Source organism: Oncorhynchus masou, chromosome 5 (assembly GCF_036934945.1).
Source record: "Oncorhynchus masou masou isolate Uvic2021 chromosome 5, UVic_Omas_1.1, whole genome shotgun sequence".
NCBI classification, from domain to species: Eukaryota; Metazoa; Chordata; class Actinopteri; order Salmoniformes; family Salmonidae; genus Oncorhynchus; species Oncorhynchus masou.
The window spans coordinates 54,021,612-54,033,699 of NC_088216.1; the positions used below are offsets into that span (position 1 = coordinate 54,021,612).

General features: G+C 42.0%; 1 protein-coding gene across 2 annotated transcripts in view; it reads left to right on the forward strand.

Moving 5' to 3' along the window:
- Positions 1–2,204: 2,204 nt before the first annotated feature.
- The window catches only part of LOC135539863 (growth/differentiation factor 11-like), a 51,899-nt gene continuing 42,015 nt past the window's right edge, over positions 2,205–12,088 (forward strand). For both annotated transcript variants that reach the window (XM_064966047.1, XM_064966048.1), the window contains exon 1: positions 2,205–2,922. In XM_064966047.1, the coding sequence (XP_064822119.1) occupies positions 2,508–2,922 (415 nt within the window). In that variant the 5' untranslated portion in view covers positions 2,205–2,507. The remainder of the gene's footprint in view (positions 2,923–12,088) is intronic.

The window sequence follows — 12,088 nt, forward strand, 5'->3', positions numbered from 1 at the left end:
ACTTCATATACAAGTGCATTGTAGTTGGCTTTATATACGTAGAGGCCTCAATAAAGTATTAATAATCAATTGTGTATTCCAGGATTGAGTAATAATATAACTTTAATGTTCATTGAGGAGATGAGGACTTTAGAAATAATAAAAAGGATTAATTTAAAATAATGATGGCTAGAGTATATGGATTGATTGTTCGATTGGTTGACTAATTGATCGATGTGGTTAGTTTATTGGTTAATGGCTTCATTGCTAGTTTGGAATATTGTTTAGAAAGACAAAACATTACCAACAGGCATTTGTCACTCAAATTGAGCTACTGTATTGAAATCTAACAGTTGTTACTAATGCACTGACCATGCATATAATGGTTGAAACAATCATAGACTGTCATATTGAACAAATATGGTAAGGTATGAGAGCAAATCTTCATAATTGTTTTTTTTTTAAGTCAGTGATAGATCCCAAATTGCCTGACCAACATTGATAATTTCACAAGAGATTTTGCCCAGGCTGTTAAAAAAACTAAGAGCATATAACTCCCTTATGCCTTTATGTAATATAATACTTTGTTAACAGATTATTTAAAGCTTCAAATTATGTTTAGAAAAAGTTGTGTTGCCCTCATGGAATGTAAATCCTTGAGTGCTATGGATATATAGATATATTTAAATCAAGTGTTAGGTGCAATTGAAAATGTCATGGGATGCATTTGCACCATTGTTTTCTTTTGTTGGCATATCCCACTCTTTTATGGAATTCATGTTTTTATCATCAGGGCCTAGATGTTTGACAGTCTGTATTAGAATTTATGCTGCATTTGCACATCTCGATGTAAAATCATTGCATTAAAAGTCTTGAGGTAGTCTAACACAAAATGATTGTCACTATTGTCAACATAATACTTCTTAAATTACAAAGATGCTATCCCACTGCCATTTAGCACAACCTGTCACTCACGAGTCAAGTTTGAAAGTTTCACAATTCTATGGGGGCAGGCCAGGTTCAACGTATCATTTTATGCATACATTTGACTCATTTTACAAATAATATTACTGAACAAAAATATAAACACAACATGCAACAATTTTAGAAATTTTACTGAGTTACAGTTCATACAAGGAAATCAGTCAATTAAAATAAATGCCCTAATCTATGGATTTCACATGACTGGGCAGGGACGCAGCCATGTGTGGGCCCACCCACTTGGGAGCCAGGCCCACCCATTGGGGAGCCAGGTCCAGCCAATCAGAATAACTTTTTTTTTCCCACAAAAGGGCTTTTATTACAGACAGAAATACTCCTCAGTTTCATCAGTTTACCGGATGGCTGGTCTCAGGAGATTGGGCAGGTGAAGAAACCGCATGTGGAGGTCCTGGGCTGGCGTGGTTACACATGGTCTGCGGTTATGAGGCCGGTTGGACATACTGCCAAATTCTCTAAAACAAAGTTGGAGGTGGCTTATGTAGAGAAATGAACATTCAATTCTCTTGCAACAGCTCTGGTGGACATTCCTGCAGTCAGCATGCCAATTGCACGCTCCCTCAAAACTTGAGACATATGTGGCATTGTGTTGTGTGACAAAACTGCACATTTTAGAGTGGCCTTTTATTGTCCCCAACACAAGGTGCACCTCTGCAATAATCATGCAGTTTAATCGACTTGTTGATATGCCACACCTGTCAGGTGGATGGATTATCTTGGCAAAGGAGAAATGCTCACGAACATGTATGTAAAAACAAATCGGCACCACATTTCCCGAGAAATAAGAATTTTGTGCATAAGAAACATTTCGGGAATCTTTTATTTCAGCTAATGAAACATGTGTTTATATTTTTGTTCAATATATATAACAGGGACATATTACACATGAGAGAAGAGAAGGGGGGGATAAGTCGTGGTTGAAATTTCTATTCACTGCTTACCAACACTAGTTTCTTAACATAAAGAAAAAAAATCATACCACTAATGACATGTAATGACTTGAAACCTTATCTCAATACAGTAATAAAATGCAAACTGGACAAACTACTCTCCAATCCATTCTCCCTTGCTCCCTCCCTCTAGCTCCCTCTTTTTCTTGACTTGGTGACAGACCTAAAAGCCTTTTGTTGGAATCTTAGCCAATGGAGACGGATTACGACACGGAGGAGCGGAGATATATAAGGAGCCCTTTTAGGAGGTACTTGCACACTTTTCAATGACACATCTTAACATTCGCACCTATGGACTTAATTGTTATCAGATAAGGCAACCAAAACAACTATAGCATGAAAACGGGTTATGCGTCAAATCGATAGATAGGCTTAAGTACAGAGACAACCCACTAGGACGCACCTTCCTAGGTTTATTGCTGTCCTACAATAAAATCGTTTTAAGAGGCGACTCTATTGGAGTAGTTGCATATCATTGGTACCTTTGCAAGGTAAGGAGACAGGTTGTGACAAGCAACATTTCAGAGGGTAGAGAAAGGGATACCGCGAGCAGAAAGTTATATAGCCTGACAAGTCATCATGCCGAGGTATAACTTTTTGCTGTGTTTGATGGTTTATATTTGTCTGGGACTGTCTGGGAGTGACGAGCCTAATCTTTTTTTGCCACCAACGAGCGAGACTCCCACGGACGACGGGCTTTCGCTCCTCGATGAAGAAGCGGGCGCTCATGGATGTTCCGCATGTGTTTGGCGAGAGCAAAGTAAAGTCCTGAGGCTGGAGACCATCAAGTCTCAGATCCTGAGCAAGCTGCGGCTCAAGCAGGCTCCTAACATTAGTAGGGAGGTAGTGAACCAGCTGCTCCCCAAGGCACCCCCACTCCAGCAGCTTCTGGACCATCACGATTTCCAGGGAGACGCGTCCTTTCAGGATGAGTTTATGGAGGAGGACGAATATCACGCCACTACGGAATCCGTCATCACTATGGCCTCCGAGCGTGAGTAATGCAACTTTGTCCCATAGCTGCTGAAAATGATGAATTACTTTGTAAACCAATGCTAGGAGTGAGCAGCAAGTCGTTGACAAATGTGTGGTGATTGTGATTATTATTGGCATGCTTGAGCAGAGGATATCCTGGGCATTTGAACATCAATAGGCCTACTTCGAATGATTTTGTGATCATCTATTTAATCAAGTAAAATACATAACCGTTTAAATAGGGCAAATTATTTCATTTAACTAGGCAAGTCAGTTAAGAGCAAAATCTTATGTACAATGACGTCTTAGGGGCAGAACGACAGATTTGTACCTTGTCAGATCGGAGATTCGATCTAGCAACCTTTCAGTTACTGGCCAAACGCTCTAACCACCAGGCTACCTGCCGCCCCGATGATGCAGGGTCAGCTGTTTGCTACGGCTGTCAAAAATATCTGTATGGATTAAGTGTGAACTTGAAAAATCAATAAAGAGCCTCATCACTCTATGACAGGTCACCAGAGTAATTAACTTTGAGTTGGTCAAGCCAATATTATTATGATTATTATTAGGCTAATATTATTATTATTATTATTATTCATATGACGCATAAATGTAACTATTTTGTTCAGTCTTTCTATGTAGGCCTACATGAAGAGAAGGGATTTTTTGGATGATGGACTTTTAGCCTACAGCTGTGCTATAGGCTAGAGTGCCAGTACTGACAGCTCGTGCGCGGATTTAGCCTAGGTCATCTATGGGGTTGTGCCCGGGGAAGTCTATAGTCTATCCCAAATTATAGCATATTTTCTTAGTTTTAAATCATTTCAGGGCCAGACTTCATGTAACATACTCTTAAATAACTCTGTATCATGTTCCTATACATAGCAGTTTTGAAACCGTTGTTTCGGTTTTTGGCAAATTAGGTCACTGATCATTTGCAATTTCCGGTTGTTCTGTCATGTTTTGTGATTTGACTTTCATTAGCCGCATGACAGACTTTTGAATGCTATGCCAATGTCTGTTTGGAGTGCATAAATCAGTAATGATAATGTAGCATTTGGCAGGCAGATGTATTGCGCCGAACCTTTGCACATTATCCATTATTTTGCATATCTTGCAGTTGTATGGCCAAAATATAGCCTACAATATGATATGCTTTAAATAGCAGAGGGACAGTTTAGGCCTAATATGGCCCATAAACAAGTATAAAATAACATGTTCAAATGTGGACAGGAAGGTTTTGCGTATTATTACTGAGAAAAAAACACCAACATTCCCTAAAATTATAGAGCCCAGCAGCTGTGCTCTGTGGTTCTTTATAAGAGGGCTCTACCGGATTCCCTGCTGTTCATCGCAGTCAGAAAAAGTGTGTCCAAAAAAGCTGCTATTGTTTCCCCCATGCAGCAGTCCCCCTCGACCGCACTTGTCTTTTAAATGCGAAGTTTATAGGCACAGCTCGTTTTTTCCCTGTGAGGACACAAAGCCAGAGAAACAGTTGGGGTCGAGGGGAGTGTGTGACCTTTTCGCGGCGAATCGCCGTGGTTCAACAACATTTACACACATAATGTATTCCGCACAAGGAAACGAAAAGCTATGCAAATAATCCGTTTTTTTCCCAAGAGAGAACAAAGATAGGTTTGTGTTCCCTTAACTTCTTCTTCGATTGTCATACCAGCCTGGTCTCATAGACTAGACGTAACATAGTAAATGTAAATCCGAGATGTCCAAATTAGTATGATAGGTTAGGTTTGGTATGGTTACATAAAACAGTAATGTGAATGTGTTCAAATCTCATCATGGACAACTTTAGCTTATTAGCAACTACTTATTACTTTTTAGCTACTTTGTAACTGCTTAGCACAAAAGCGAACCCTAACCTTAACCTTAACACTAACCCCTAGCTTAGCTAACATTAGCCACAACAAATTGGAATTCGTAACATATCATACATTTACAAAATTCATAACATATTGTATGAATTGCAATTCATAGCATTCAGTTCCTGCAGAAATCATTCTGACCCCTTGACTTCTTTCACATTTGTTGTGTTACAGCCTGAAATTAAAATGGATTAAATTGACATTTTTAGTCACTGGCCTACACACAATATCCAATAGTGTCAAAGTGGAATTATGTTTTTTGTGATTTTTACAAATGAATAAATCAAATCAAATCAAATTTTATTTTTCACATACACATGGTTAGCAGATGTTAATGCGAGTGTAGCGAAATGCTTGTGCTTCCAGTTCCAACAATGCAGTAATAACCAACAAGTAATCTAACTAACAATTCCAAAACTAATATCTTATACACAGTGTAAGGGGATAAAGAATATGTACATAAAGATATGAATGAGTGATGGTGCAGAGCAGCATAGGCAAGATACAGTAGATGGAATCGAGTACAGTATATACATATGAGATGAGTATGTAAACAAAGTGGCATAGTTAAAGTGGCTAGTGATACATGTATTACATAAGGATGCAGTAGATGATAGAGTACAGTATATACGTATACATATGAGATGAATAATGTAGGGTATGTAAACATTATCTTAGGTAGCATTGTTTAAAGTGGCTAGTGATATATTTTACATCCTTTCCCATCAATTCCCATTATTGAAGTGGCTGGAGTTGAGTCAGTGTGTTGGCAGCAGCCACTCAGTGTTAGTGGTTGCTGTTTAACAGTCTGATGGCCTTGAGATAGAAGCTGTTTTTCAGTCTCTCGGTCCCAGCTTTGATGCACCTGTACTTACCTCGCCTTCTGGATGATAGCGGGGTGAACAGGCAGTGGCTCGGGTGGGTGTTGTCCTTGATGATCTTTATGGCCTTCCTGTAACATCGGGTGGTGTAGGTGTCCTGGAGGGCAGGTAGTTTGCCCCCGGTGATACGTTGTGCAGACCTCACTACCCTCTGGAGAGCCTTACGGTTGTGGGCGGAGCAGTTGCCGTACCAGGCGGTGATACAGCCCGCCAGGATGCTCTCGATTGTGCATCTGTAGAAGTTTGTGAGTGTTTTTGGTGACAAGCCGAATTTCTTCAGCCTCCTGAGGTTGAAGAGGCGCTGCTGCGCCTTCTTCATGATGCTGTCTGTGTGAGTGGACCAATTTAGTTTGTCTGTGATGTGTATGCCGAGGAACTTAAAACTTACTACCCTCTCCACTACTGTTCCATCGATGTGGATAGGGGGGTGTTCCCTCTGCTGTTTCCTGAAGTCCACAATCATCTCCTTAGTTTTGTTGACGTTGAGTGTGAGGTTATTGTCCTGACACCACACTCCGAGGGCCCTCACCTCCTCCGTGTAGGCCGTCTTGTCGTTGTTGGTAATCAAGCCTACCACTGTTGTGTCGTCCGCAAACTTGATGATTGAGTTGGAGTTGGAATACAAAATGTAAAGCTGAAAATTTTGAGTCGATAAGTATTCAACTCCTTTGTTATGGCAAGCCTAAATATGTGACTTGTTGCGTAAGTTGCATGGACTCACTGTGCGCAATAGAATGTTTCAAATTCAAAAAAGTACAGTGAAATGCCCTTCTTGCACACTCAAAACCCAACAATGCAATAATCAATAACAATGTATTACTAGAAAAAAGCACACAATAAATAAGTTTAAGAAATATGGAATACACAATAAAGTAAATAAGTAAGCATACTATATACAGAAAGATATTTAAAAAGTCAGTTCCAATACCATATTTACTTGCAGGGATACTGGAGTGATGGAGGTAGATATGTATAGGGGTAAGGGGAGACTAGGCAACAGGATATAAGATAAACAGAGTAGCAGCAGGTTACATGTGAGTGGGTGTGCGGGTGTGTAGAGTCAGTATAAATGTATGTGCATATTATGTATGAGTGAGAAAATGATGTGAGTGAGTGTTTGTGTGTGTAGGGCCCTGTGAGTGTGCATAGAGACTAAAATACTGAAATAAAAGGTTGATAAAGATACAAGGAAAACTCGCTCCATGTAGCTATTTTGTTAGCTGTTTATCAGTCGTATTGCTTGGGGATAGAAGCTGCTCAAGAGCCTGTTGGTGTCAGACTTGCACAGGTATCTCTTGCCGTGCGGCAGCAGAGAAAATATAGGGGTCCTGAATGGCAGGGAGCTCGGCCCCAGTGATGTACTGGGCTGTCCGCACAACCCTCTGTAGTGATCGAGTTGGTGCTATTACCATACCAAGCAGTGATGCAGCTAGTTAATATGCTCTCAATGGTACAGCTGTAGAACCTTTTCAGGATATCAGGGCCCATGCCAAACTGTTTCAACCTCCTGAGGGGGAAGAGGCACTGTTGTGTGTGTGTTTGGACCATTTTAAGACTGCACCACTGCCTGCCCATTGATGTGGATGGGGGCATGCTCACCCCCCCCCCCCCCCCCCATTTCCTGTAGTCCACGATCAGCTCCTCGGTCTTGCTGACGTTGAGTGAGAGGTTGTTGCTCCCTGTAGTGTGACTCTTCGTTTCCAGTTATCAGGCCTACCACCGTTGAGTCGTCAGTGAACTTGATAATGGTGTTGGAGTCATGGGTGAACAGGGAGTACAGGAGGGGACTAAGCACACATCCCTGTGTTAAGGGCCAGCATGGTGGAGGTGATGTTGCCCACGCTCACTACCTGGGGTTGGCCCCTCAAGTCCAGGATCCAGTTGCAGAGGGAGGTGTTCAGACCCAGAGTCCTAAGCTTGGTGACAAGCTTGGAGGGGATAATGGTGTTGAATGCTGAGCTGTAGTCAATGTACAGCATTCTCATATAGGTATTCCTCTTATTTAGGTGGGCGAGGGCAGTGTGGAGAGCAATTGAGATTGAGTCATCAATGGATTTGTTGGGGCGGTATGCAAATTGGAGTTGGTCCAGGGTGGCTGGGATGGTGGAGTTAATGTGTGCCATAACCAGCCTCTCAAAGCACTTCATGATTACAGAAGTGAGTGTTACAGGGCAGTAATCATTGTGACATGAAGCCTTAGATTTCTTAGGAACAGGCATGATTGTGGTCATCTTAAAACATGTGGGGAATACAGACTGCGACAAGGAGAGGTTGACAAGGACTGTGAATATGCCTGCCAGCTGTTCTGCGCATGCTCTGAGAATGCGTCCTGGAATATCGGCCTTGCGGGTGTTGACCTGATTAAAGACCCTTCGTACGTCAGCCTCGGAGAGCAAGATCACCCAGTCCTCTGGGTCGGTGACGGCCCTCACACCCGGCTCAATATTGTTGCTGTCCAAGCGTGCATAAAATGCTTTGAATTTGTCTGGTAGAGAGGCATCATTGGGCAGATAGATCACAGTTGGGTCTTTCTTTGTCATCTGTAATAGACTGGAGCCCCTGCCACATGAGGCAGTTGTCAAAGCCTGTGTAACATGATTCCACATTATTCCTATATTGTCCTTTTCTTTGTTTGATGACACTGGGGAGGTCATAGCGGGCCTTCTTGAACTTATTCCTGTCTTCGGCCGTAGCATCAGGGTTGTTTATGATAGCTCTGTGTGCAGTAGCCCCGCTCTTTAGTTTAGCGCCAACCTCTGTGTAAATCCAGGGCATTTGATTGGAAAAGTGAACCCTCACTGCGGGTACAACGTCGCCGATGCATTTTCGATTGAAGCCGGTGACGGAGGTGGTTATCGGTGGAGTCTCAAAACATATTCCGATCAGCGCTAGCAAAGCAGTACTGAAGCATACCCTCTGATTCTGGTGACCATTTCTCAACGGAACTAATCGTGGGTACTTCCTGTTTCAGCTTCTGCTTGTAAACAGGAAGCAAGAGTACGGAGTCATCATCTGATTTGCCGAATGGCAGACGAGTGAGGGCCTTGTATGTTTGCTTGTGGATAGAATTGTAGTGGTCTAGGACTTTATTGGCCCTAGTGGTGTTGGAGACGTGTTGATGGAAGTTAGGCATCACATGTCTTCGTGAAGCCAAATTAAAATAGCAGGCAACCAGAAAGGCAGCCTCTGCGTGTAGGGTTTCCTGCTTTTTTATAGCCTAGTTCATTATGCACCAGCTTGTTATTTTTCTTGTCCTGAGGTGGAATGTATACAGCAGTCACCGATAACAGCTGTAAACTCCCTTCAGAGGTAGAAGGGTCAGCCTTTAATTATTTTAATATTTTTGTATTTTACTCCCCCTTTTCTCCCCAATTTTGTGATATCCAATTACGATCTAATTACAATCTTGTATCATCGCTGCAACTCCCCAACGGGCTTGGGAGAGGCGTCCTCCGAAACATGACCCGCCAAACCGTGCTCCCTAACACTTGCCTGCTTAACTCGGAAGCCAGCTGCACCAATGTGTCGGAGGAAATACTGTTCAACTGACAACATAAGTCAGCCTGCAGGCACCCGGCCCACCACAAGGAGTCGCTAGAGTGCGATGAGCCAAGTAAAGCCCCCCGGATAAACCCTCCACTAACCCAGACGACGCTGGGCCAATTTTGCGCCTCCTTATGGGACTCCCGGTCACGGCCAGCAATGACACAGCCTGTGATCAAACCCCAGGCTGTAGTGCGCCACTCGGGAGGCCAGATGGGTCGACATTTGGCAATAAGGTATTTCAAGATGGGTGAACAGTGGGTCATCACTTCAACCACGCTGGAATTAGCACACCAGTTGGAGTTGATGAAGAGGTAAACCCCATCCCCCCCCTCGATTTCCCCGACTCCACTGTCCTGTCCACCCTGTGAATGGAGAATCCATCAAGTTGGATAGCCATGGGGTGTATCTTGTCACAGAGCCATGTTTCTGAAAAGCAAAGAATATGGCAAGTCCCGTTGGTAGCAAATCCGCAATTGAGGTCATCCATCTTATTATCAAGTGACTGTACATTCGCAGTAGAATGGAGGGAAGAGGTGGCCGGTTTTCCTTTCGCCTTAATCTCACCAGGATCCCCCCTCTCTTTCCTCTGTAACCCCGGCGTTTCCTATTGGGTAGCCCGAAGATTGGGTTGATGATAAGAGAAAACTGGGGCTGAATCAACAACATTGTAGTTACCTAATTGACAGAGTGAAAAGAAGGAAGCCTGTACAGAATACACATATTTCAAAACATGTATCCTGTTTGCAACAAGGCACTAAACTATAACGGCAAAAATTGTGGCAAAGCAATGAATATGTTTTTCTGAATACAAAGTGTTATGTTTGGGGAAACTCCAATAAAACACATAACTGAGTACCACTCTCCATATTTTCAAGCATAGTGGTGGCTGCATCATGTTATGGGTATGCTTTTAATCGTTAGCCTTTACACATGTACCAACAAACAGGTGGGATCATTTTACACTGGTCCCTGCAGCGTAAGCTCAAACCGGTGTGATTAGAGCGCTTATTTAGAATGCCCAGTTTCGCTTTACACAACAGTCAGCACTTGAGCTAGTCACATTGTTTTTTTTCACAGAAACATGTTGCACAAACAAATACAATAAAATTGTATTTTTCCACATGCGCCGAATACAACCTTACAGTGAAATGACCTTACAGCCCTTACACAGTTATGTCCTGAATGTGACCAGTTTATTTGGGATGCAATATTCAGACCTTCACAGAAGTAGCGACAGCATACACAATCATCCAAACTGGAAAATGTAGGCTACATTAGTCCTAGCGCTAACTGAGGAAAGATTGACGTAACACAAGCGGTCATATGAGAACTCTCTGCTGACAGAAACGCCAATATGAACGAGATAATAGCAATTACTATTTAGAATTCATCACATCAAGGGTGAACTTAACATTGATCAAAATAATTGAGTAAAACACTTTATAGAAATCAAAAGTAATCCGACGATGGGTAGTTTGTGCTCGCCGCCATGTTTTTTTTTGTGTCAACCAAAGATAATAAGAGGAGACAAGATGAATTTGGTCTGTTTGCAGTATGCATGTTGAAGGGGTGGTGTTGTCTACTTCCATTCATTCACTTCCGGAAGTTTACTCGAAAGACAAGTGAACCATTACATCACCTCATTATAACTTCTTTGGTCTGACCGACATTTACGTGACACCCAGAATGCATTGCATAATATCAACAAACATGGCGCCACACATAGCTGGCAAATAGCTTAGCATTAACTCATTATAATCAGTACAACAAAATACCAAACAAGTATTTTACACACATCATAGGTGTCCATTATAATCTATGCAATAATCGGAATGCAATATTTGTCACCAATACTTGAAAACGTGAATACAACTGTAAATACATTATGCTCCATACATTCATACATACATACTGTATGCTTCAGTAGAAACGACAACATGATATACAGAAAAAAAGGCACACATGTCCTAAGTTATTATTTGTAAGGAAAACAACAATGGAGGCAATGAGAGCGCTAGCCGGAAAATATGCCAGCAAGACTGTGCAAATGTCTGCATACTTGAAGTGCGGAAAAAATAGGGAAGGGCTCTCCTCAAAGAGGAAAGTTTGTCCGGCTCAATAAAGCCTCAAACATAAATAGTCCCCAACACTGAAATGGGCTACTTCTATGTGAATTAATGAGGAGGCGGAACACACTTCGATTCAAACTATTGTTGGAAAATACAATTTGTTAGAAAATAATTTGAAATTGACAAGTTGAAACATAGCCTATAGATAATTAGCAGGCAGCGCGTGTTATCTGTCCTGTTACGTAACAATCACATTCTGGAACAGTGAGTGCATTCTGACATCACGTGCATAAAACCACTCATGCTGGGGCGACCGTTAGAGATATTTGGAACTCGCAAGTGAAAAGGTTAAGGACTGGGGAGTTTTTCAGGATAAGAAAGAAACGGAATGGAGCTAAGCACAGGCAAATCCTAGAGGAAAACCTGGTTCAGTCTGCTTTTCACCAGACACTGGGAGATTAATTCACTTTTCAACAGGACAATAACCTAAAACACAAGGCCAAATCTACAATGGAGTTGCTTACCAAGAAGACAGTCAATGTTCCTGAGTGGCTGAGTTACAGTTTTGACATAAATCTGCTTGAAAATGTATGGCAAGACCTGAAAATGGTTGTCAAGCAATGATCAACAACCAAATTAGCAGAGCTTGAAGAATAAAAAAAAAAGTAATGGACAAATGTTGCACAATTCAGGTGTGGAAAGCTCTTAGAGACTTACTCAGAAATATTCACAGCTGTAATCGCTGCCAAATGTGATTCTAATGTGTATTGACTCCACAGGAGGTTGGTGGCACCATAATTGGGAAGGAT